The sequence below is a fragment of the Leguminivora glycinivorella genome, chromosome 14, assembly GCF_023078275.1.
Source record: "Leguminivora glycinivorella isolate SPB_JAAS2020 chromosome 14, LegGlyc_1.1, whole genome shotgun sequence".
In the NCBI taxonomy this organism is placed as follows: Eukaryota; Metazoa; Arthropoda; class Insecta; order Lepidoptera; family Tortricidae; genus Leguminivora; species Leguminivora glycinivorella.
Genome location: NC_062984.1, coordinates 14,918,330 through 14,946,298, shown reverse-complemented (window position 1 = coordinate 14,946,298; position 27,969 = coordinate 14,918,330). Strand labels below are relative to the sequence as shown.

At 38.6% G+C, this 27,969-nt stretch overlaps 2 protein-coding genes across 6 annotated transcripts in view; one reads left to right on the top strand and one right to left on the bottom strand.

Moving 5' to 3' along the window:
• The first annotated feature begins 52 nt into the window (after positions 1-52).
• On the top strand, positions 53-13,746 carry LOC125233407 (diacylglycerol kinase epsilon). 2 transcript variants are annotated; one of them, XM_048139420.1, is made up of 12 exons: positions 53-1,169; positions 1,258-1,420; positions 1,621-1,736; positions 2,297-2,420; positions 3,032-3,105; positions 3,684-3,818; positions 4,168-4,307; positions 4,648-4,819; positions 5,188-5,356; positions 5,943-6,001; positions 6,311-6,400; positions 11,566-13,746. In XM_048139420.1, the coding sequence occupies exons 1-12, from the start codon at positions 972-974 to the stop codon at positions 11,689-11,691; spliced, it is 1,566 nt and encodes a 521-aa protein (XP_047995377.1). In that variant the 5' UTR covers positions 53-971; the 3' UTR covers positions 11,692-13,746. The 2 variants fall into 2 exon arrangements, with proteins under 2 accessions (XP_047995377.1, XP_047995378.1); XM_048139421.1 differs by having other exon boundaries at positions 1,042-1,420.
• A 3,906-nt stretch (positions 13,747-17,652) lies between these two features.
• The window catches only part of LOC125233446 (mitochondrial dicarboxylate carrier), a 35,816-nt gene continuing 25,499 nt past the window's right edge, over positions 17,653-27,969 (bottom strand). For 3 of the 4 annotated variants that reach the window (XM_048139474.1, XM_048139477.1, XM_048139475.1), the window contains exons 2-6: positions 22,845-23,017; positions 21,968-22,080; positions 20,722-20,861; positions 19,348-19,555; positions 17,653-18,789 (exon numbers count right to left, since the gene is read on the bottom strand). In XM_048139474.1, the coding sequence (XP_047995431.1) occupies positions 18,547-18,789; positions 19,348-19,555; positions 20,722-20,861; positions 21,968-22,080; positions 22,845-23,013 (873 nt within the window). In that variant the 5' untranslated portion in view covers positions 23,014-23,017 and the 3' untranslated portion in view covers positions 17,653-18,546. Of the gene's footprint in view, positions 18,790-19,347; positions 19,556-20,721; positions 20,862-21,967; positions 22,081-22,844; positions 23,018-23,263; positions 23,471-27,969 lie in introns of those variants that run through there. The other variant, XM_048139476.1, reaches the window with a different exon arrangement.

Here is a 27,969-nt window from a genome sequence, read left to right as displayed (position 1 = left end):
ATATGCAATGTCTTTGCTATAAAGTAGTTATTGCATTTAGGATTCAATGTGAGAATTGCAAATTGTTATGCTGAAGTATAATATTCTACATACATCTTGAATGACTATGTATAGAAAAGATACCCTATAAAGAATTTGTTGATTTTTTTAAATAAGTAAATATTATAAGACTTCTCACATTTAATCAACAGTTATGACCTATTTTCAGGATCGTCAACATAAACTACAGTTGTGCATGTAGATATTTTCTTTTATTTGTTGACATTGATTTGTGTTTAATAATAAAATGTCTACACTTTATTATTAACTACATAGTATAGGACTTAATTGCATACATATTTTTAGGCTAATCAGTTTAATAATAATTCAAGTTTTAAAATTAAGGTATTGCTCAGTCGTATTGCTACACTTTTTAATAATATCAGTGAATCACTTACCTTGTGATTAATAATTTGAATACCTCTCAGAATTTCGTATGCTCAAATATAGACATTAAACATCTATATGGTTATGCCTTGATGTTAAATTTTAAAAACATCGTAGTAAAATATCAATTATTTAGGTTAAATTCACCTCATTTTAATAGCTTTTGTGGAAGTTGACATCTGAAACTTTTAAACTACGCGCCACCCAAAAATCCTCCAAAAGGAACGGTGAAGAGAAGTTTAAAACCATGTCTGGAACAGTGTTTTAGCTGTCAAATGGAGCTACGTTCAGTAGCATCTAATATCGTTACGAGTTTTATATTTAGGATGTTTCTGCCAATGAATAGTGTTATTAACTGCAACGAAATAAGGTTTAAATTTAAACACCTGAATAATTTTCTGGTATAGCTAGAAAAGAAACACGCATCGACCGATACGATATTTTCATGTCGTTACTTTTGTGATTGATTGATTTTCGGGCTTTCTTTCCCAAAATTTAATTATAAATCTTATGTACGTTCGCGTAAAATATAAACAAACGTTGTTATGGAAACGTTTCATATTTTAAATGACGTTATATTCAATCATTATTTTTTAATTGGTGGTTTATTCTTGAGTTACTTGGTTTACCGAATACTTCACGCTCTTTTTGGCGATAATAATTACTTACAAACCAAATATAGGTCTCGTGGTCATACGTGGAGAAGTATACAATGTAACAAATCCATTCCATATAATATTTATGTAAGAGATACAAGTTTCACACAATATTTTCTACATGTTTATTTGTTGAAGTTTGTTCACTTGACTTTGTTTTGTTTAAATGTTGTAGTGCACGGTGTGTGGTAAGTTGATGCTGCCCCTAGTAGGGCTCTTCTGCGAGTGCTGCGGCGTTAGCGCGTGCAAGAGATGCCGCCGCGTTGTTGATAAAAAGTTTAGATGTAAACAATTTACTTGGCCAGTTGACAAACAGTTTCACCATCATTGGGTTCATAGTAAGTGAACAGTATCATTTTGTAATGGTATTAGAGCATGAAACTAGTGTTTAGTTAGCTATTTTTGTGGTAAAGCATTATTACATTAAAACAAAAAGCTTTTTATGAGAAGAGTAAAACAAAACTAGGTATAGAAATAAAATAATTATAAAAATACATAAATAGTGCTGTTTTTTGTAATATATAAAGTATGTTTGCAGTTGGTAATAGCAGGGGAGAACATTCAGACAGCAATGATGACACCATCCGCAAATATTATTGCTGCTGGTGCCAAAGGACAAAGTTGTGCCATGACAGTGCATTCAATGACTCTGAGGTTTGAATCTATACAACATTTGTTTATTTATATGTTGCATTAGAATATAGAAATATTCTCATTAAGTTCGCATTTGGGAAAATCTGTCCTTGTGCCACTCCAATGTACAATCTGTTACTGGAAGTAACCAAAGTAAAATTTTATTTGTCACATAGAATTTTTCAACAAATAATATTTATTAAATAATTAAGAAATGTATTATTTAATTAATATATTTATTTTTATTTTTTGTTCAATTTATTATTATATCTAATTGAAAATATGGCTAACTTTCCTTAGCAAAATAAAATTATGGGTGCCATGTAGTTATTTAAAACTCCCTAATTGTGTTGCTCATTTAACTTCAAACTCGGGTAAATCCATTCTATAAGCTTGATTCTTTTTCAGATTGTATATATTTTATGTACATAAAATCAACCTTAAAGCAGAATGGATTTACCCGAGTTTGAAGTTAAGCAACACAATTGTAACTGCATGATTTATTTAATTTTGTTTATTTTTTGTATAAGGTTTTTATTTATTAAAGATATTAATATCTAATTGATTGCTTATTTTTCCAGCAATGTGACTTCCAGAAGTATCGTAAAATAGTGATACCACCAGCTTGTGTGCAAGTTGAAAATGGAAAAGTAACTGCTATAAAGCCTCCTGAAACGTCAGATTGGGAGCCACTCTTCATTTTTGGTATGCACTTATCATTCTTGTTGTGCTTCTTGGTATTAGTGATCCCTGTGAAGGGCCAAGTCTTTAGATAATAGACTATTGATATTGTAACGCCACACATACAAAGAAAACTAATAAAAAGAAATAAAAAATAAAAAAAATTGGATCACTTTTTTTATTTCTTAGCAAGGCATTGTTTGCAGACATATGGCTTGCAAAAACTGTTCTATATTTTTTTGCATATTGTAATTTAATATAGGTAATCTAATCATATTATTATAAATAAATAAATAAATAAATAAATATTGGGGGACATCTTACACAGATCAACTTAGCCCCAAACTAAGCAAAGCTTGTACTATAGGTGCTAAGCGACGATATACATACTTAAATAGATAAATACATACTTATATACATAGAAAACATCCATGACTCAGGAACAAATATCTGTGCTCATCACACAAATAAATGCCCTTACCGGGATTCGAACCTGGGACCGCGGCTCAGCAGGCAGGGTCACTACCGACTGAGCCAGACCGGTCGTCAAAGTATTGTGCATGGTTTTGATGGTTTATGTAACACATATTCATGTTTAAAGCTTTGATTAAAACTGACACATATTGTAATTGCAGCTAACCGTAAATCTGGAAGCAACAGAAGTGATGAAGTGCTATCACTTTTTAGAGGGCTATTGAATCCGATTCAGGTATTAGTTGTATTTACATTAAAACAATTAAAATAATGTCAAAGTCAGTCCACAACATTGAAGGCACATGATTGAAAATTAAAATTCATGAAAGCATTTGCATAGTGTAGGTAAAATGCAAATCATCTTGGGTCAAGTGGGTGACCTGATAGACTGGTGTTGTAAAGATCAAATAAATTGACTTTCACTTTAATTTGTCAAAGTCTTTATGGCAGTAATAGTTTATTTTTGCCTGGTCTGTATGAAGTTTGTTTATAGTTACAGTACTTTTGCACCAGCAATTATTATAATGCAAATTAGGCCTTATTGTAATTGCTTTCTTGGCTCATTAGCTCATTACTCCTCGATAATAAATATTAATTAGCAATATAGGTCACGAAATATAAGGAACCAAATATTCTCTCGTCTTCTTAATCTTAAAATTAATCTTTATATAAAACTATAGGTACTATTCCGACTAATCCATTTACACCCGATATACAATCAGATGGTAAGGGTAACTCAGAAACACAAAATAGAAATTAGTTCTTAAGTAGTCTGAAGTATAGACAAATGAATTACGAATTATACTAAATCAGGTGGTGGACATGGCGGAGACAGCACCCGAGAGTGTGGTGCGGTGGATGCCGCCACGAGCGCGAGTTCTAGTGGCCGGCGGCGACGGCACCGTGGCCTGGGCGCTTAACGTGCTGCACGCGGCACCACACGTTAAGGTAGGAAAGACTATCATAGTATCTTGATACCTACATATAGGGAAGGGGTGCGGCGGTAAATGCCGCCGTTTTCGTGGCCGGGGGCGATGCGAAATTAGACAGTATCGCGTTAGACGGCACGGTTGATGAAGAGTACGGTGGTGGTCGATCGTGTAACAGGAGGGGGGAGGGTTGGTGCGGTTGTCGCGGTTGACACCGCGCGATACTTCCTGTAATTTTACTGCAAATGGGAGCGGCAACGGCCAGGAACGCTTCGGGTGCACCGCGACTAATATTGTACCACAATGCAGTAAAGCAAAGATGAAGAGAGGAAGAAATTGTTCAATGTATAAGTATAATTTTATTTCAGGCATCAGTGGCCATATTGCCAATGGGCACTGGCAATGATCTATCTCGCGTGTTGGGCTGGGGCGCCGGTCTCGCCTCGCATTTAGACGCGCAGGCTATCATCAGCGACGTACAGCGCGCCGAGGAACAGCTCCTAGACCGGTAACTAATTTTAAAAGTAGATAATTATGTGTTCCGTTCTACGTCCTAGATCTTCATAGAGAGTGTATCGACACCGATGACCGCTAGATGCCGCTAATAGCGTCTAAGTAGTCACTCCGCCTCACGATGTTACGCTTGAGTGGCGTAGTTTCTGCTGCCGTGCAAACAAACCTGCGACAAGTACAACTGGAGGTTAAATTTGAATTTGTAGGTACCTATAATATAAATACTGAAATAAGATATTGTCCTCCTAAACTAATCACGCCTTGCTATTGAGCGTTTACGTAGCGCTAGTATCGCGTTTAAATAAACATGCCTAAGAAGTTTTTCTCCTTCACAGATGGAAGATCACAATAAAGCCCAAACGCGGACGCTTACGCAGCCGAGGCCGCGAACGAGTCATGTACGCGTACAACTACGCGAGCATCGGTGTGGACGCGCAAGTCGCGCTCGACTTCCACCGCGCGCGCTCGCAGTTCCTCTACAGATACGGCAACCGGATGCTCAACTATGTAAGTATACCATACAATACAACATCTATTGTCAACGAAGGCTACGAACATGTTCGCGTACATCGCGAGCATTGGTGTGGACGCGCAGGTTGCGCTAGACTCACGCCGCGCGCGCTCGCAGTTCCTCTACAGGTACGCAACTGGATGCTCAACTATTTAAGTATGTCATACAATACCTATTATCTACGAAGGCTACGAACATAGGAATATGCTGATCAAGGCAGGGTCGCCATGTGAGAGTAACTTAGTAAAATAGGACAACTATTTGGTTATGTACGACCTCGTTATATGTACGATATGAGTACTCCACGCATATATGTCTAACTTATTCTCATTCTCTACTCTCAATATGTCCTCTTTTTCCACAGATGGCTTACGTCTTAATGGGTGCTGGGCGCGCCATAGACAGCAGATGCGACGGCCTGGAACAGCGACTGCGCGTGCGATTAGAAGAGAGCGAACCCATCCCTCTACCGCCCATACAGGCACTGGTATTGCTCAATATTCCTTCTTGGGGCGCCGGCGTGCAGCTCTGGAGTAAGACTCACGTTATAATAATTATGTAGTGCAGAATATTATACCGAGTAGTGGGTACAGTCACCAACATAAATATGTGATGGTTTCTATACCTTCTCACATTAACGTCTTGTTTAAAATGTCATGCGAAATTGTCAGACGATTTAAAGTGACAAGGTAAAGGTACAGAAATCATCACTTATTTATGCCGGTGACTAGACTACTGCCCATACAGCCACTGGTGCACTACCAATATTCCTTCTTGGGGCGCCGGCGTGCAACTGTGGTGCGACTCACATTATATTGTTTAGTGCAGAATTTTATACCGAATAGTATATAATGTAATATGTAATGTCTAATATACTATCCACTACTCGGTATAAAGAATATTATTCTTTAGAGTCTAGAGCAGCGACCAGATCCCTCGACCGCTTTACAGGCACTCGTGGTGCTCGACATTCCTTTTTAGGGCGCCGGCGTGAAATCCTGGAGTGAGACTAGCTTTATCCTCCTGGTTGAAGAGTTGAATAAATTTGACTTTGAATTTGTACCTAAGAAATGTACATATTTGAATGTAATATTTTATAATTTGTTTGCAACTTTGCAGATATGGGAAATGAGGAAGGAGACGTGGAAGAACAAAGTATTTGCGACGGAAAAATTGAGGTAAGTTTTAGGATTATACTTACACAATATCTACAAGCAATATCTTATTCATTTATAGACTTTATAGTATTACAATACAATACAATAATACAATACATTTATTTTCCAAATCTGCATTACATAAAGCCTAAGTTAATAATAGAAAAACAAACAATAGAAATATACAAGAGCTTCTTAGAACAAACAGTAGCCCTCACACTAGGTCTAGCCTGTATCGTGAGGACTGCAGCTTTGATCCTACGATTTACCAATTATTAACTGAAATATTATTAACTGAATTGGTATTTTAACTGATTTTTTTTTATACAGGTTGTTGGAATATCATCATCGTTCCACATAGCGCGGCTGCAGTGCGGATTAGCGGAGCCCTATCGCTTCGCACAGGCTTCTCAAATAAAGGCAAGTAGCATATTTCTTGCAATCTTTCAGGTTAGAATTTCTACACCTACCAAAAAAAAATATTGCGGGGATTTTAACAGTAGTTGTCTTACAGCTTGCGGCTTACCTCGTCGTTTCGAATACGGAGGGTGTAGTATTAGATGTAGATGTCATCGACTTTTGTGCTCGTGGCCGACAAAACATACCAATTTGACGCATACCATAAGCACAGTATAATAAAGGGTACTATCGTACACAGGGACCGGAAAACCCCTTTTTAGGCTTAACTTCATCAATTTGCTTACCCAATCAATTTTCTTACTAAATAAAACGGTAAGCTTTTTTAAAGGTAACCTTTTAAAACGGTAAGCTTATTGAATCTGTTACTTTGAGGTTACCATAACTACTAACTAAGTTAACTCCGAAACCCTATCGCGATAGGGTTTTTAAAACCTGTTTTCATTGAGTTATGGTAAGCTTTATCCGTTCCTTGTTGTCTTTCTACATTGAAACTGGTTTGCTATAGATAGAGCTTGTCTCAGACGCATGCACTCGAATTTGCGTAGTTATTACCATTTGACATGTACGTCATTTAGTTTATGTATTTGATAGTACAATTATTGACCTACTCGTACTCATCAGTATATTATAAGGGAATAAAATGAAGTAGGTTTTTACAGCAAGCAAGGTTTTGTACCTACTTTTAGGGTTCCGTAGTCAACTAGGAACCCTTATAGTTTCGCCATGTCTGTCTGTCCGTCCGTCCGTCCGTCCGTCCGTCCGCGGATAATCTCAGTAACCGTTAGCACTAGACAGCTGAAATTTGGTACCAATATGTATATTAATCACGCCAACAAAGTTCAAAAATAAAAAATGGAAAAAAATGTTTTATTGGGGTACCCCCCCTACATGTAAAGTGGGGGCTGAATTTTTTTTTTATTCCAACCCCAACGTATGATATATTTTTAGATAGGTATTTAAAAATGAATAAGGGTTTACTAAGATCGTTTTTTGATAATATTAATATTTTTGGAAATAATCGCTCCTAAAGGAAAAAAAAATGCTTCCCCCCCCCCCTCTAACTTTTGAACCATATGTTTAAAAAATATGAAAAAAATCACAAATGTAGAACTTTATAAAAACTTTCTAGGAAAATTGTTTTGAACTTGATAGGTTCAGTAGTTTTTGAGAAAAATACGGAAAACTACGGAACCCTACACTGAGCGTGGCCCGACACGCTCTTGGCCGGTTTTTTAGTTTTAATTTTTATTTATTTTGAACTTCACTATCAGTCTCATAAAAATAACTATAACAATGCATGTGCTCAAAAAGTGCGTTTACAATGCATGTGATCGAAAAGTACGTTTTTTACGAAGCAAAATCGTGCAGCAAGTAGTAGGTACTTTTAAAGTAGTACTTTTCCATACTAGTTCTTTTTACTTTAAATTTTGAACTTCACTATCACTCCCATAAAAATAGCTATAACAATGTATGTGCTCGAAAAGTGCGTTTTCTATAAAACAAAATCATGCGGAAAGTAGTACTTTTCCGCACTAGTGTTTTTTACATTCCAATTTTATTTAAATTTTGAAGGCCACCATCCGTCCCGGAAAAATCGTTCGGAAAGTTGTACATTTTCGCACTAGGGTTTTTTACTTTTTTTTTTTTAATTATGAACTTCGCTATCAGTCCCGTAAAAATAGCTATTATAATGTATGTGCTCGGAAAGTGCGATTTATATGTAGCAACATTGTGCGGAAAGTAGTAGGTACTTTTCCGCACTAGCGCTTTTTACTTTTCAAATGTTTTTAAATTTTGAACTTCACTATACGTCCCAGAAAAATCGTGTGGAAAGTAGTACTTTTTCAAACTAGTGCTTTTTACTTTAATTTTTTTTTATTATGAACTTCGCTATGAGTCTCATAAAAATAGCTATTATAATGTATGTGTGCTCGAGAAGTGCGTTTCCTATGAAACAAAATCGTGCGGAAAGTAATACTTTTCCACACTAGTGCTTTTTATTTTTCTTTTTTTTTTACATTTTAAACTTCACTGTCCGTCCCCGGAAAATCGTGCGGAAAGTAGTACTTTTCCGCACTAGTGTTTTTAGGGTTCCGTAGTCAACTAGGAACCCTTATAGTTTCGCCATGTCTGTCTGTCCGTCCGTCCGTCCGTCCGTCCGTCCGTCCGTCCGTCCGTCCGTCCGTCCGTCCGTCCGTCCGTCCGTCCGTCCGCGGATAATCTCAGTAACCGTAAGCACTAGAAAGCTGAAATTTGGTACCAATATGTATATCAATCACGCCAACAAAGTGCAAAAATAAAAAATTGAAAAAAATGTTTTATTAGGGTTCCCCTCCCTATATGTAAAGTGGAGGCTGATATTTTTTTTCATTCCAACCCCAACGTGTGATATATTGTTGGATAGGTATTTAAAAATGAATAAGGGTTTACTGAGATCGTTTTTTGATAATATTAATATTTTCGGAAATAATTGCTCCTAAAGGAAAAAAAGTGCGTCCCCCCCCTCTAACTTTTGAACCATATGTTTAAAAAATATGAAAAAAATCACAAAAGTAGAACTTTATAAAGACTTTCTAGGAAAATTGTTTTGAACTTGATAGGTTCAGTAGTTTTTGAGAAAAATACGGAAAACTACGGAACCCTACACTGAGCGTGGCCCGACACGCTCTTGGCCGGTTTTTTAGTTTTAATTTTGAACTTCACTATCAGTTCCATAAAAATAGCTATTACAAAAGTGCGTTTTCTATAAAGTAAGATCGTGCGGAAAGTAGAGTACTTTTCGGCACTGGTACTTTTTACTTTTAATTTTTTATTTTATTTAGGACTTCACTATCAGTCCCATAAAAATAGCTATTACAATGTAGTGATGTGCTCGAAAAGTGCGTATTCTATGAAGCAAAATTGTGCGGATAGTAGTACCTACTTTTCCGCACTAGTCACTAGTGCTTTTTACTTTTAATTTTTTTTTAATTTTGAACTTTACTGTCTATCCCAGAAAAATCGTGCGGAAAGTAGTACTTTTCCCTACTAGTGCTTTTTACTTTTTTTAAATTTGTTACTTCTCTATCAGTCCCATAAAAATAGCACTGTATGTGCTCGAAAAGTGCGTTTTCTATGAAGCAAAATCGTGCGGAAAGTATTTTTCCGCACTAGTGCTTTTTACTTTTCATTTTTCTTTAAATTTTGAACTTCACTATTAGTCCCATAAAAATAGCTATTAGAATGTATGTGCTCGAAAGGTGCGTTTTCTATGAAGCAAAATTGTGCGGAAAGAAGTAGGTACTTTTCCACAATATTCACTGGTGCTTTTAACATTTTTTTTTATTTTGCTTTTAACTTTAACTTAACTAATGACTGGGACTGATAGTGAAGTTAAACTTAACTTTAACTTCACTATCAGTCCCATATAAATCGTGTGGAAAGTAATACTTTTCCGCACTAGTGCTTTTTAATTTTCAATTTTTTTATTTTATTTTGAACTTTACTATTATAAGTCCCATAAAACCAATGTCTTTCAAATTCGAAAATTGTACTAACATAACTTTTAATTTTAATAATTACTAAAGTATTTTGTCTTATTATGTTTTTTTATTTACTCGCACAATGCAAAGTAAAGCATTGTTTGAAAACTTTGAAACATGTGCGCAAAGATGATTTCCGAAATTCCGACTCGTATCGGCTTATATGACACTCATCAGAAATCACCTACTTTCCGCACTTGTTGCATAAATAGCTATATTGACATTTTTAACAAAGCCCAATTGAGAAGATGTTTTCAATTATCTAATCGTAAGATATCGATATAATTATTTGCTTTGTTCTTTCACAATATTTTTTTTAGTTAGTTCTTTACTAAAATTTGCTCTCGAGTAAGAGCGTCTTTGCTGAGATGGTCCGACGGCCAAACAAAAGGTTGATCTTTAAAAAGCTAAAACTAGAATTGTTCGGAAACGCACAGGTAAGATAGATAAACAATAGAACGACCCGGCGCGCGCTACAAATGCATTCAATGCCAAAACACACTATGATAATTCAGGTCAGTTATGTTTTAAATTTTAGTGTAAGGTTTTAAAGTCCAATATTGTTTGAATCGACATAAAACTACGTTATTTGAATCGACATAAACTTGTTTAGAGACGATACGTATGAGCTTGTACTCGCTATGGTTATTCAATAATAAGTTGAATTTCAATGTGCGCAGAGATTAAAGTTGCTTAAACGGTTTAATAATTAAAATGATAGGGTAACCTTTAAGACTGGGTTTTGGTTTTCGTTAGAGGTTATTTAAGTTAACTGTATCAGATAGGCTTACCCTATCAAACAGTCACCCTTACAAAAGGTTACCATTATGGTTGGGGTTTTTAAAACAACTTCTAAAATAAGCCTATGAAAAACCCCGGTTATGGTAAGCGGTTCCGGTCCCTGATCGTACAGTATGGCCACTGCCGCTCCCCGCTGAAAGTGCCGTCCACCCCCTCTCGGTTACCTGACAGTTACCGCCTGTCAAAAACGCGAACAGTCGACCTGTCATATCTCACTCATACAAGCATAGTACGCGTTCACCTACACGAGCTTAGACTGTGTGCTCGGAACGCGCCTCTTTCATATGTTTCATCGCCAGTGTCCGAGGTGTGCCATAAGGACGAGATTTGTTTGTATCTTTATACTAATAACCTGTCAAAGCGTCTTTATGACAAGAGAAGTGACAAAGTGGAACGTCTCGCCGACCGAGGACACATCCATAGTTTATAAATGGGAAAGCGTGTGTGTTTGTTTGTCCGTCTTTCATGGCAAAACGGAGACGTGATATTTAAGTGGAGATAGTTGAAGGGATGGAAAGTGACATAGGCTACATTTTGTCTCTTTCTAACGCGAGCGAAGCCGCGGGCAAAAGCTAGTAATTAATAAATCTTATAAGAGTTATAACGTAAAATGTTTGAAAAACATATATCGACACTTTATAAATTGAAATAGATATCATACACGAAAGAAAAAACGACACAAGGCCCACTGGTGCCCTAGTTGTATATACCGACACGTTGGTTATTTTATTTGTGTCGTGAGACTCGTGTGTTGTTACAAATCTCCCGATGAGTATTAGATGCCCGTGGAAAAAGTAGAAGAGTACGCGATTAAAACTTGATGGTGATAAAATTTGGTTGCAGATCGAGCTGGACGGGTCGTGCGCGATGCAGGTGGACGGCGAGCCGTGGGTGCAGCGCGCCGCCGCCCTGCTCGTGGAGCCCGCGGGCCGCTGCCGCGTGCTGCGCGCGCCGCCGCCCTCCGGCTAGGCGGCCGCCACCGACCACATACCGCAGGTTATTTCATACGTGCGCAAGTACAGGAAGGGCACTTGCAATTGCATTGCATTGCCTCGCGAGGCGTGCGGTCAGTGTGGACCCGGCTAATTGTCGGAGACAGGTTTGTCGATGTTTCATTTTATGTCTTTTGTTTTTTGGAAAAGTTCTAGGTCTAGTTAGTATCCTGCATGAAGAATTTCTTAAATTGACTCCGCATGTTGCTATCCCTATGGCACCCGAATGATAGGCGAGACGACTAAAAAAAACTAATTAGTCCGTCAGTTAGATTATCCAAAGAATTTTAGACAGTATTTTTTATTTTTTCTCGTAAACGAAAAATGACGACGGTACAGTGCGTTGAAGTTTTGCGTGACGTCACGCCTAGGTACAATTTTTACTTAGAAGTGGCGTTGCACAAGCCCCCACTCTGGAACTTTGATGCTGTATAATCTCTATATCTTTATATTTTTCCATTAATTAGAAAAAGCGAAAAATATGTGTTTAGTATTTTCGGACGATCTAGTCGTCATCCCTATTATACTGGTGCCCCGAACCCAATGCCAGTACTCGGTAACGAGTGGATCTGTATAGGAAACGGCTGGTCGATGTACGAAATTCTTAGTGTCCTAGTTTCTAAAAGTTGACATGTAAATTATTTTACACCAGTCAAATTAATTGATGACTTTGTAATTCCTGAAATGGTAATTTACTGCGGACTTGGAAAGATACTATTATTCAAACTTAATGTCAAACAGTACCTAACTAATTATAATTAAGATGTACCGAGCGTTGTCTTGGTCGCCAAGTTTTAAGGCTACATGGTAATATTGATGAATTAAATTAACCCTTAGAATAGAATGTCGTTGTGTACACCTGTTTGTCTATATGCCATAGGCATTTTATATTATACATTAACTTATATTTTGTTGATAGGTCACTAAAGGCTAGAAATTTTAAAATACTAGGTCGTTGATGTTACTAGATAAGGTGCCTTCGAAAAAAAAATTATATTATTTTCGTGTACCTTAGGTGCCAATGCAGATGCACATATTATATAGATACGGTCGTGTGTGGAATGACACTGGAACCTATGATATAAAACACTTGTTTCTAAACTATCTATAGTGTATTTGTCTGTGTGTTTCAATAGCCGGGTCCACACCGAGTGAGGCAATTTCGTGCAGCAAACGTGCTATGTAGAACCTGCGGGCAACCTGCCACGGCTGAGGCCCGTCTACATTGGAGGAACACATTGCCTCACGACGCGCCTCGCTCTGTGTGGACCCGGCTAATGGTGTGCGAGTTTTGGATAGGCTCGGGTGTCCCCACTTTAGATAGATAGATAGATTGTATTATTCACCTTACATTGCCTACACAATTATGTAAAATTTGCACTGAAAGGTGGTCAGCCGGCGTATCATGCTTCGAACTTTTTCACTTATCCACGTGGATAAGACGTCTGTCACTCTCACACTGACATACTTGCCAAAGCGTGACGGATACTTCATCCACATAGATAAGTGATAAAATTGGAAGCATAATACGCCGGCTGAGCGGGGCTATCATACTTGTAATTTTATCACATCAACGTGGATAAGACATCTGTCACTTTCACACTGATATACTTGCCAAAACGTGACGGATGCTTTATCCACGTAGATAAGTGATAAAACTGGAGGCATAATAGCCAGGCAGTAATATAAATTTTATGTAAAATTGACCTCTATTTATATGTAAAGAGAATTTATTTTTAGTATAGGGTGGCCAGTTATTGAACACGGGCCAGTTACTGGCAATTTCCCCTATATGCACAAGGTATTTTATAGATAACATAGTTTGATATGTGGTATTAAAAGCTAAGCAGCGCCTTGTACTTAACATTTTGTTGTCATTGTCATATGTCATAGTCATATGTAACATTAATGTCTGCTCACTCAATATATAATTTTCTACAGCTACATGCAGATTTTATGTTGAGAAACGATTGTTGTTACAATATGTCTTTAGAATAATATGAATCTCGTTTTAAATATAATGTGATGTGTCTTAAAACGTGGTTTTATTAACTTCCCTATCGGGATCTTTCATTGTTTAATTTTATCAAAGCTGTCGGATGTTTACAGCCTCGCAAAATAGAGAAGAAATTAATAAGGGCGCCACCGTCTATGTAAACCATTTTGCATGTGGCGTTTATTGAGTCAATGATTTATGATGAAAAAAGTTAGTTCCATTTCTACTCTTTTTTGGCTGGCTGTACTTCGATAAGTTTTTTATTGAGCTAATAAAAATGAACCTTGTGCCGTTGGAGGTACATTGTTATTACTTATTATGAATACTAATGACAACTGCAATTCTTAGATAGGGTTGAAGCTAGGAACATACTACGCGGACGTCCGCCATCGCGCGACCGCGGACGCGGCTCTAGATAATGAATATACACTTAACCGTGCAAACTATCGGTCGTCGGTCGTGGATGTGGCCTTGAGCATACGGACGTCCGATCGAAATCTGGCTCGCTGGAGGTTTTGGTCAGCCGAAGCCACGTCCCGAAGACCGTGCACACTGATCGGTCGCGGTCGCGCGACCGCGGACGTCCGCGTAGTACCTATGTTCCTAACTTGAAGCTCACTATAAGGCCAATCATAACTCTTCTAACAAACGTACGCCATGCGGTATGTATGTATACGCGCCGTGTACATATAATAAGAGGGTGCGCCCACGGGCGACTTTTCGAAGCGACTTTTTTGTCGCGACCATGGGCTAGTATGAAAGTGCGCACACGAAGCGACGCAACTTTTCATACAAATACGTAAGTCGCCGAGCAACTTTGATGCCCGTGGGCGCGCACCCTAACTACGCAACACATGTTTAATGGCCGCTGTGTACACGTGTGGCCAGGCGGTTCCACCAACCCTTGGTGGTCAAGATAATGGCCCCTGTACACACATGGCCAACGGTTCCACCAACCCCCTTGGCCGTAAGTTGGCAGTTGGCGCTTGCGCTTGCCGGCCAACCGATTGGTGTCGGTTTTTTGTCCACACATCAAAGGATCTTGGCGCCAATGGCCAACTGCGTTTACACGTTGGCGCTTCATTCAGTCAGTTGGTCGTCAGCCGTCAGAGAGGACGGTAGTGAAATATTTACGAAAATAATAAGTTTATCTATGTCAATAATAGTGTAGATTTTAGGAAATAAAATAACCTTGCAAATGTTTAATGTATTTCCTAAAAAAGATAAATGTTCTTATCATAATATTCAAAAAATTGTTAATATTTCAAATAATTTAATTTTACTACGGGGTTATTATTTTTTAATCAAATTTTTCTGTCAACGTCTATGATCTAGAATTTCCTAGACTTTTCCATTCCACGTCCATCTTTCATGAAGAGCCAATGCCAAGTGATTGGTTCGCCAATGTGTAAACAGCGGCTCTTATCTTGGCCAAGGGGTTTCACAAAGGGTTGGTGGAACCGTTGGCCATATGTGTACAGCGGCCATCAGAGCCGCTGTTTACACATTGGCGAACCAATCACTTGGCATTGGTTCTTCATGAAAGATGGACGTGGGATGAAAAAGGCTAGGAAATTCTAGGTCATTAACGTTATCAGCAAAATTTGATTACAAAATAATAACCCCGTAGTAAAATTAAATTATTTGAAATATTAACAATTTTTTGAATATTTTTGATAAGCACATTTATGTTTTTTAGGCAATACATTAAACATTTGCAAGGTTATTTTATTTCCTAAAATCAACACTATTATTGGCATAGATAAACTTGTTATTTTCGTAAATATTTCACTACTGTCCTCTCTGACGGCTGACGACAAACTGAATGAAGCGCCAACGTGTAAACGCAGTTGGCTATGTTGGCCATTGGCGCCAAGATCCTTTGATGTGTGGACAAAAAACCGACACCAATCGGTTGGCCGGCCAGCGCTAGCGCCAACTGCTAACTTACGGCCAAGTAGCCCTCTACACGCTTGGCCAAGGGGGTTGGTGGAACCGTTGGCCATATGTGTACAGCGGCCAGCGGATCAGAATGTCCATTCCCGTTCATTCTCATTCGCTTACATGTTTGCGTACGTACACGGCGCGCACACATACTCGTGCATACCGCGCGGTGTATGTTTTTTAGACTGGTCTTATACTGTGGTTGAAGTGTTTAGGGAATAAATGAAATACTTTTCTTATCATTACACATGTATTTCAACATATATCAGCTAAACTTTTTAAGTTTTTCGTAACAAGTTAACAACCATTAACAGACAATGGAATTAGAATATTCTTAGACTATATAAGAGTGCTTTCATAAAACAACTCCAAAATAAAAGTATGTATAACATGTGACCAACATGATAAAAAATAAAATAAAACCATTTTCCCTATATGATTAATTTACATTAAAAAAAATACTTATATAAAAATATCTGCAGGAATGAACTTGAACCACTTTTTTCTCACCATTACCCATATTTAAAATATAAAAATAGTCTAAATATTCAACTCGGATCTTAAAATAATGTAAGACATATAAAACTCGTGGCTTTTTAATTCAGCTAATATTAATCTTTGTAATTTGTTTGGTAACTTGCAACTGAGAGAATAAAAAACATATACCTACCTATTATACTGGGTTGGGCCCACTCAGCAGAAATTATCCAGTGGCCGAGTTATTGTTTATAAGTAACTCTTACAGGACATGGAAACATACAAGTTCTACGATGACGATGTCATTTTGTTTACATACTGGGTTTCAATCTGTATCAGAGAAATGAGTAAAATGTAAATTATCATGTCAAACTATTACAATGCTACGTGCATGAGCACAGCTATCATTAATTAGTATTTGTGATTAGGTACATGTTTTACTTTGCGACAACACACATTTTACTAAATTAACCCTTAGATGCATGGTATCGTATTTTAGGTTTCATTTGTAAAATGACTTAAGAAGACTTAAAATCTATGTCAATTTTAAACTTAGTTACACAGTGTGACAAAGTTTGATATTAACATCAATCTCTGATGTCTACTTCTGTCATTTCGATACTATCGTTTTCGATACCATATGCAACTAAGGCTTAAATAAAACACACACAGTCATGAAAAGTTGAAAATACAATTGATTGTTAGCTTTGTAAATATATTCGATTAATTTGCCTATTATAGGAATGTTAGGCAAAGAATAGATACCCAAGTAAGGTACCTAAGTACGTATCTAAAAACAAATGCTGTCTAAAGTCATTAATTACAGATAATGACGAACTTGTCACAGCTAGAGAAAGTAAATGTGGAATACAAAAGGTTTGGGGCTAATCACAAATAAAGGGTTCATACCCTAGTAGGTAATTCCTCTTGTAAACAGAGCTATAACTCTGTTATGTTAGGTACCATAGTGAGAACCAGCCCGATATACACCGGTATAGCTTCTTTTTTACAGTGACTACTGTTCGTTTTTTTTTTTTTCATTATTGTTAGGCAGGATATTTGCGACATAGATTTGCAGGTACTATCATCCATAGTTAAAGATTATATCAAATAAAATAACCAGAGATCGGACGGATTTGCGACATTCTTAGTGACTTATGTCATTTTAATGACTTTTAGTATGAGATGACGCACAAAAATCCGATCTCTGCAAATAACATAGATATCTAATAAATATTTGTGATGGTATTAATACTTGCAAGACTACTATAAACTAAACATACAGTGTCCGATTTAATTATATTCTATGGACCAAGTTACTCGGACATATCTCGCTCGATTATTCTTCTACTGCTGACTGTATATATAATTAAGTACCATATTGTATGTATGTGTACGGTACGTATATAAAATAATATTACAGGCAATTTATAACTAATTTATAATGTTTTTTTTTTTTTTTTATAATTTTACCCAATATATGTTCATGTAAATAAAGAAACTTAAAAAACTAAAAATTTATAACTTCACCGTATATGATCAAATAAAAAAAAATAGCATATATACCTAATTGTGAATGACATTTGTAGGTTATTTGGTTTGACTTTGAGCAAATATGGGTACATAAGGGAAGACTAGTCAAAGTTGTAACATAAAATTTAAATATTATCCTGAATAAATAAATATGGGACACCTAGTCACCTAGGCACTAACGAAATTCTATTTTAGTTTGCACTATAAAATCTATATCGATCAAATACTCTCGATTCGTTCGTCAAATAAATATAGTCTATTATTTTTAAATTCCTTGTCACTAATTGCTTGTAAATGTGTCTACAAGATCTAGGAATAACAGCCTGTAGTCTAGGAAGTTTCCATGGTATTCAGAATAATAAATACAACTTTAACCCTTAGATGCATGGTATATAGGTTTCACTCGCAAAATGACTTGAGGACAATTGATATCCATGTCAATTTTAAACTTGATACGGCACGATAAAGTATTCTCTTTAGTCTTATATTGACGTCAATCCGATATCTAGTTGTGTCATTTCGATAGTATCATTTTTGATACCATTGCATCTAAGAGTTAAACATCCATCTGCTTATTTAGCTATCTGTAGGTACATACCTAAGCAAACGCTAACTACATAGTTATCTTTGCAGTAATGTCTAAGAGAAGTTCGAATCTAAGCCAGTATTCATCAAACTGACACAGCATTCTATCTGCAAGTCAGTTTTCATAGTGTTCACTGACGCTTTCGAATCTCTTTTCTTATATTCGCACATACTTAGTGTCATTGAAAATTATATATCCTATTAAACTATAGTAACGTGTTCGTCCACAGTTGATTTCAAACCATTCTGATTTCCCAGACCAGACCATAAAATTGTCTACTTATCAACATTGACTAATTAAGCTGTCCCTTTGACAAATCCAAAGTTTATTCTAAGCTGTTCTAAGAACACGAATGTGAGTATAGTGTGAGGTGCGAGTCGCGCAAACGCTGGAATGTACCCTTTATAGAACGCTATGGGGCCCTCCTTGGCCGTGCTAGCTACGAGGCCTAACAGACTCTTCACTTCGCCGTGCTTCGCGTTCATTGCCCGAGTCTTGAGAACATCCACTGGCTGAGTTAGCGTGGTTGCTATACCGCCCTGAAATGAAAACATAACACTTATGTAACTTGTTTATGTCAGATACCTGATTACGTTATCATTCCTTATCTAAAATTTATGCGAATGTAGGAATAGAGTTTATGTAACTAGTTTGATACTGTATTATAATTAATAAAGGAAAAAAGTTTTCATACAAGTTATTTATGAATTACAAAAATCTCCCGCCAAATTTTCTTTCTAGAGCTAATAGTAAATAAATATTGTAGTAATTGTAAAAACATACTAACTACGTACATAAGAGCTTGCCAAATAACTCGTCAAAACTAAAAATCTAATAAATACGAGCCTCCATGCACTTAACTCATTCATCAAATACAGATTTAGTGCAAAATAACCGCTAATCAAATAGTCACGCTGAATGGGCTCGCGGATTAAGTAACCAGCAGAAGGAGTATATTATGTAACGGTAACGGAATTAAGAGTTTTGAATGATGCATGAAACTGCGTTAAAATATCGGGAGCTCAATAAAAATCAAAAAGGTAATCACGGTTTATATCCCGGTCAATATAAGTCTAATGGTAACGGAATTTACTCACGGCGGCGAGACTCGAAGTGACATGAGTGACGACATTGTCCCCGAAGTACGGAGTGGAGAGAAGCAACGCTTTGATCTGGTCGTAGAAGGACAGCTGCCCAATGGTCATCAGAATTGCTCGACTGCAGTTCATGCTAGCCCCGGCCCACAGCTGCATCACTCCCTCTTTCCGGATCACGGAATACATACCGTGGAACACGTTCTTGTAACTGTAACAAAGTGGGGTGGTTTCATATTTTCAGTTTGTAAAAGCCAGTGCACTTATCTTTCTAGGCGGTTTAGCACATGTATGGATTCATGCGCAAGATAAGCTAGACCGCCAGAATAGGCTAGTTTCCTACTAGTCAAATCAGCTTCTTTTTAAGAACTGACAAAACGATTTGCTAATATGGAATTACTATGAAATACTGAGGAGTGACGTCACGGTCAATTCATTTACTTTATATCTTTTTCTTTGACTTATTAAAAGAAATTATGTTTAAACATAACTAGTGTACATAATTTTCTTCGAATTATGTGGTGCTTTATTTCGTGCACTGCATAAAATATTTTATTTGAAGTATAGGAAACTAGCCTATTATGGAAGAATGTAACCTGTGCATGATAAGGTACTGATTCAAGCTGATTAACAATTTAGCATTGTGTGATAGTGCTTGCACACAGTGAAGCGCATGAAAAAAAATGCATGATTGTGGATGCTTTCGGAAGCACCGTCAGTTATTTATCCCAGTTAACTGTGTATGTGATTATGCGATGCGAGTAACGGTAGCATCAAACAATGAGAGCATAATAAAAATAAATAAATAAAATAGCCTTTATTTCAGACGTTTTGTTACATTTCATTTTGTTGTTGACACTCATAATATATTATATTTCCTAGTTTTTGTCTGTATGCCTTTTGTAGGCAAAGGCCTCCCCTAACTCCTTCCATTTGTCTCTGTCTTTTGTTATTGTAGTCCAGGAACTTCCTACTGCACGCTTTATCTCATCTTCCCATCTTCTTCTTGGCCTGCCACGTTTCCTCTTTTTGTATTTAGTGAACCAGTACATTATCGTTTTAGACCACTTTTCTTTCCCTCTTATTGTGTGACCTGCCCATTGCCATTTTAACTTTTTAATTGTTGTAGTAATGTCTTTTGTTTTAGTACATTTCTTTATATCTATGTTTCTAACTTTATCGGCTAACCGCTTTCCCATCATGCTTCCGAGAGAAACAATGAGAGCATACTGCTTGCAAAATAACATGCGCCGTGTACAAAATACGGTTCAAATATAAGACACCTAGATAGAGATGCAGGCTCAATTGGTGTAGCCACTTGTTTTGATGATAGTTAAAACGACAAATATTTTAGTAGAATTTGAATTAATTGCTTACTTTCGTCTCTGTTCCTTAGGCAGCTTGACGTCATTTTGCATGCGTACGTTGACCAAATCCGCGGGATTTCCTACGAGACCTCCCGCCAGCCCACCCAGACCGGCTAGGAATGCAGACATGTAGAAAGGCAATGCACTGCCCTGTAACAAGCGTTATTTCTTCATTTCTAGAAATATAGACATTATGGTGCTCTATCCGGCGCGCCATGGCGCTGTCCCTGTCACACTATGTTATATAACATTTATAACAGCTAGTGTGGGACCATCAGATACACTGATATTAGGATATAAAATATGTAGCATTTTCAACCAAAAGATAACACATTTTCCCTTAAGCATAAAGATGGTCTAATACGTTATTTGTATAACGTTACAAGCAAATTTCGCCCTTATGTAAAGCATAATTATAACATTGTGGCACCTTTTATTATAGAACGTCACATATGCTGCTAGTGTAATACAGGTGTTTTTATCGAATGATACACATGTATACAGGACCAGGACCATATTTCCTCTTAGGCCCAAACATCCTAGGAAACCTGGCAATGGTTTTGAGATGGGGTTTCTAGGGGCACTAGGTCACAAAAACGCGGGGTACCTTCTATACATTCAGAAGGTAATTTACTTTACGACTAAAGAAGAATTTACTTTGAGGAAATACAAATAAACAGTTTTTTTTTATTATTAATGATGAAAAACAAAATGTTTATGAGCTATGAGAATGATTAATTTTATCAGTCTTAAGAGATGAAGCTTTACAGTTCAACAAGAAATTCTAGAAATTAACGAGTGTTCAAGCGCGGATCCATCTTCGACTTCGTGCCCAAGGGGGGGTCACGTGGTAAAGGCCCGGGGCCTCAGGGGGGGGGGGGTCACGTGGTCTATTTGTATGGCTAACTTAGGCTCCAGTAGGCCTAGCACATGATGGCCGCGGGAGTATGTCGCCGCGAGATAGATGACACGTCTTTGTCTAATTGTATTAATGCTATAAGGACAGGTAGTCTATCTCGCGGCGACATACTCTCGCGGCCATCATGTGCTAGGCCTGCTGGGGGGGTCATGACCCCCATGACCCCTCCCCCTGGATCCGCGCATGAGAGTGTTAATTTGGATTGTAGTGTCAGCTTGTTTTCTTACATATATTTATTTAAAAGGAATGTCACAACAGTGTAGCCACTTCAATTTCTAGCTGGACTGTGAGAACCTTTGTTATTGAAAACAGTCATTCATTATACAACATCACTTACATCTTTAGGTGCAAAGTACTGCTTGGAAACTTCATATATTCCGAAACGGGCTGAGGAGTAACTAAGCTGGCGGGTAATGGAGGCTGATATGCCGGAGTATAGGCCCATAATACCTAAAAAAATAATTATCTTAAAGCACTTTGTTGCTTAGAATGATAAACCCTTATTATATCATTGTTAAATGTCCTAAGGCACCAAATAGTTGCACAGGCTGGGGCCGCCACAAGATCCTTTCGCACCTTTCTATTTTGAGCCACCAAGCTTATTATTTAACTTTGATGTTTAAATACTATTTATACATGGATGAATATTATTTATACATGGATGTTTTCTATGTATATAAGTATTTATATATTATATATATCGTTGCCTGAGTACCCACAACACAAGCCTTCTTGAGCTTACCGTGGGCCTCAGTCAATCTGTGTAAGAATGTCCTATAATATTTATTTATTTATTTATTTATTTTATTTATATTCAGCAAAGATTAGTCATAACAAGGGTTTAAATTAAATTATTAAATTTAAAAAAATGCATGAAAATTTGTCTAATAATTTGTTTCTTGCTAAACATTTTCAAAACACTTTCAAGGCAGGTATGACTTGGTTTAGTTAAATATAGACGGTTCAATTGAAAACCTAACAGTTATTTCAAAGCTCACAGCATCCCACTGGCTTAATATTAGGGCACAAACATCAATTCTAAATTCTCTTGACTGACATGACATCAAGCCATAGGACTAATGTTTACTGATAAACTCAGAGGCAGGGCCGACCTGGCACAGAAGTGCCACATATAGAACAGAATGGAAATCCATGAAAGAGGCATATGTTCAGCAATATGCTGAGAAATAAGAGAATACACTCAAGAATCTTACCTTGTTTCTTTAAAACATTTGCCGTGAGTTTGAGTAAGGAATCGGATTTTCCCTTCTGTGTTTGCATTTGTACTTTGAGCAAGTCCAACGGGTGAGTGATGCTTGCTGCTCCAGCTGAAGCCAAACCTCCAAAATACCATCGTGAAAGTTTGACTTGGTCTGAAGGCATTTTTCTAAAAAAAAATAAAGTGTTTATTTATACGTATTTTATTTAGATTAAGAACATATAATATCGGTATTAACTTTTAGGCTGATTGCTAAAGAAAACGTGTCCATGGTTGTCTCTGTACCTATCCATTAATTTCACAGTGTAAGTATTCAGTCCAATTAACTTTAAACCAAAGAAATTAATTTCCATTATAATTATTTAACCCTTAGTGAAGCTAAACCGGCAGGCGAATACTATCTATTCTACTTACATTTAAATTTCTTATTAGTAAAGTAAATGCACGGGTGTCGTACGGATTTATGCCTGATATTCTAAATGCTGTTCAGGGCAGTCTTAGTGATGAGGTGTGTAATGTGCTTTTTTTTACTTCCATATCTTTAATACATATTACTTAATAAAACTTAAACTATAAAATTCTAAAAAGTGTAAGCGTGCAAATCGTTGAGTGGCGAGTGCACTATCACATTATCACTGAACTGAACTGACATGACATTGACAGATTGACAGTCACAATCACATGTCATGCGCATAGCTGATCAAGGACATAGATTTAGAATTATTAAACTAGATTGTGGAATCACATTTTTTGCCATACTGAATTGAACCTTATCACAGAGATAGAAAGGTGATCATATCAGACTAGCGAAAACGGTCCACATGAGAGGGCATTGTTTGGGCTGGTGTCCCTCTCACACGTGTGACCAGTGTTACCATAGTAGTAGTATTTTTATCTGTATATTACCTGACTTTATAACTTCTTATATTATTTTAGTGTTATATTCAAACTAGGGTTTCGATATATTTCAAAGAATTGGAAAATAATTATAATGTAATTATTTTGATGCCAATAAATCAAAGATTTGTATAATTAAAAATATGTTCAAATGGGCATTAGTAGATTTGGTAGTAACTTTGAAAATTGACTGGTATCCCCAATGTATGACAGTGATGATATCACTGAATAAAGCTAGGAACACACTACGCGGACGTCCGTCGTAAAACGACCGCGACCGCGACCTATCAGTGTGCACGGAACAAAACATCCAGAGAGCCAGATTTCGATCGGACGTCCGTGCGCTCAAGGCCACGTCCGCGTCCGTCGACCGATAGTTTGCACGGTTAAGCTAGGAACACACTACGCGGACGTCCGTCGTAAAACGACCGCGACCGCGACCGATCAGTGTGCACGGTCACAAAACATCCGGCGAGCCAGATTTCGATCGGACGTCCACGCGCTCAAGGCCACGTCCACGTCCGTCGACCGATAGTTTGCACGGTTATATGTATTTCCATTGTCCAGATTGCCGTCCGCGGTCGATTTACGACGGACGTCCGCGTAGTGTGTTCCTAGCTTCATTGTCCAGATTCCCGTCCGCGGTCGATTCACGCGGGCAATGGAAATACACATAACCGTGCAAACTATCGGTCGACGGACGCGGACGTGGCCTTGAGCGCACGGACGTCCGATCGAAATCTGGCTCTCTGGATGTTTTGTTCCGTGCACACTGATAGGTCGCGGTCGCGGTCGTTTTACGACGGACGTCCGCGTAGTGTGTTCCTTGCTTAAAGCTAGGAACACACTACGCGGACGTCCGTCGTGAATCGACCGCGGACGGGAATCTGGATAATGGAAATACACATAACCGTGCAAACTATCGGTCGACGGACGTGGACGTGGCCTTGAGCGCACGGACGTCCGATCGAAATCTGGCTCTCTGCCTCCCCACAGACGAGTCTTAATTTTCATAATCTTAAAAAAAACTTGTATGCAATCTGACAGTTCAAACTGACACTGACAAGACACTGACAGATTTGAACTGTCAGATTGCATACAAGTTTTTTTTAAGATTATGAATTTTTAAGACTGTCTGTGGGGAGCCTCTGGATGTTTTGTTCCGTGCACACTGAGGCTCCCCACAGACAGTCTTAAAAATTCATAATCTTAAAAAAAACTTGTATGCAATCTGACAGTTCAAACTGACACTGACAAGACACTGACAGATCTGAACTGTCAGATTGCATACAAGTTTTTTTTAAGATTATGAATTTTTAAGACTGTCTGTGGGGAGCCTGATAGGTCGCGTCGCGGTCGTTTTACGACGGACGTCCGCGTAGTATGTTCCTAGTATGTTAACATTGTCAGTAAGTGCGAGAGGGACACCAGCCCAAACAATGACCTCTCATGTGGACACACTTTTTGACCTAACTAGTAACTGGTTTAACTGTAAGGGCCCGCGCACACGGGCAACTGTTGCCGGCGACTTTTTTGTCGCGACCATGGCTTAGTATGAAAGTGCGCACACGAGGCGACGCAACTTTTCATACAAATACGAAAATCGCCGAGCAACTGTTGCCTCCGTGTTCGCGGGGCCTAATCTGTGATCAAGGATAGCAATGTTATCATGGAATGTTATAAATGTTTACTTCAGAGCTTCACATCACAGACCTATTTACTTTCGCACTGTTGTAAGCGTGTGAAAGAGAAGTCGAAAGACTCGAAAGTCACTTGGGCTTACGCTCCGCGCACACGGATGCAACAGTTGCACGGCGACATTTTTTGTCTCTGTCGTGCGTACAAGGAGTGACGACAGAGACAAAAAATGTCGCCGTGCAACTGTTGCATCCGTGTGCGCGGGCCCTTACAAAGTCAAGGGCTCTATATACTTTGCAACTGTTAAGGCTCCCCACAGACAGTCTTAAAAATTCATAATCTTAAAAAAAACTTGTATGCAATCTGACAGTTCAAATCTGTCAGTGTCTTGTCAGTGTCAGTTTGAACTGTCAGATTGCATACAAGTTTTTTTTAAGATTATGAAAATTAAGACTCGTCTGTGGGGAGGCTTAAGCTAGGAACATACTACGCGGACGTCCGTCGTAAAACGACCGCGACCGCGACCTATCAGTGTGCACGGAACAAAACATCCAGAGAGCCAGATTTCGATCGGACGTCCGTGCGCTCAAGGCCACGTCCGCGTCCGTCGACCGATAGTTTGCACGGTTATGTGTATTTCCATTGTCCAGATTCCCGTCCGCGGGCGATTTACGACGGACGTCCGCGTAGTGTGTTCCTAGCTTTATGTGTATTTCCATTGTCCAGATTCCCGTCCGCGGTCGATTTACGACGGACGTCCGCGTAGTGTGTTCCTAGCATAATGCGTTAGGCTCCGCGCACACGGGCGACAAAACTGTTTTGTCTCCGTCGCTCGGTCTATGGGCTAGTATGAAGGTGCGCACACGAGGCGACGCAACTTTTCATACAAATACGACGGAGACAAAACAAGTTTTGTCTCCCGTCTGTGGGGGGCCTCAGCACTATTAAGTAGCTAACACACGGCCTCACCGCACCTGTAAGTGAAAGCGAGCAAAGAATAACTCTTTCGCATCCCATTAAGTTACTATGTAATGTAATGGGATGACTTTGGTGCGGTGCGGTCCTCGTATCGTACGGCCGTGTATTAGCACAGTTACATTTACTGCACATTGCTAAACATGAAAAATCAGTTACATGTTGTAAATTAATAACAAAACAATACATACATATCGTTTTCAGGAATTATTGTCATTATAGATGTCTACTTAAAAAAATAGTACTTATTTTTAGTAAGTGGGTATAATAATACTGTTAACTACGCATTTAATCATATTTGTATCATGCATAATCTAACTGTGTTGTGGGTTGTGGTAAGCGTATGAATTGATTAAAGATAGCGAGAGGCTGAGGTCATGTGTGTTAGCACTTTTAACGACTGGATATTTTCACGTAGATGAGAGCGAGAAACAAAATGTAACTCTTGTTCGCTCTCTCATATCTTACGGGATACTATGTCGATGACCTTAGCGCGAGGCGGTCATGTCTCAGCACTATTAAAGTAGTTAAACAAATGACCGTACCTGTACTTGACACACGGCCGCACATGTCGCGACCAACGCGAAACTATAGAGCCCCAAGAATATTCCCCTGCGGCAACACTGGCGGCGCCCTCTGGGTGGAGCCATAGTAAGTATCTCAAAGTTGTCAAACTACGTGCCACGTAGACATTCCACGAGGCGCGAGAAACGCGCCAGTACTTAAAAGTGTAACACACAGTGAAGTGATCCACGTGCTATCCAGATATTGCAGAGACGACTAAAGCTAAGTATTTATTTATACTTGGTGGCTCACAGTGGTGTAATGGTATCTCTTACAATTGTTTCCATATCTAACTAAAGGCTATTACCTCGATTATCTTAGTAACAGACAAGGCGCACTAAAGGTGCCACTAGGTGCCGAGTTGTCTATCTAAATAGTAAGTATGGTACTCAATCCTGGAAGACTAGTTCTCCAGAGGCGCAAGCAGACAAGGCACGCTAAAGGTGCCGGTAAGTGACAGGTAGACACACTTAGAATAAGCATGCATGCTCAATCATGGTGAGACCGCGGCGTGCTCGGCTCAGCCCGGGGTCGAGGTCGCCGGGGGTCGAGGGGCACGTCGGCGGCGTACCTGGCTCAGCCCGGGGTCGAGGTCGCCGGGGGTCGAGAGGTACGTCGACGGCTCACTGTTCTCAATCCTGGTAAGACTAGATCGCCAGAGGGTGAGGTGCAAGTCCACGGCGTGCTCGGCTCAGCCCGGGGGTCGAGGTCGCCGGGGGTCGAGGGGCACGTCGGCGGCGTACCTGGCTCAGCCCGGAAAGACGAGGTCGCCGGGGGTCGAGAGGTACGCCGACGGCCCTCACTGTTATCAATCCTGGAAGACGAGTTCTCCAGAAGAGTCGGTATGATAGGTACGAGGGTGTTGACAGTTCAGCACGTCCTCACACCCGCCGAGCTCCAGACAGACGTGCCGTAGTGTGGCGGTACGTCTCGACTATCCACTTGGGCGTGTAGGCGTCCGAGGAAGATGTATTTGGTGTACCCTGTCTGGTTGAATAAGATCAATCCTTAGTATGAGTAGTATGACGATGATGTATGTTCTAAGG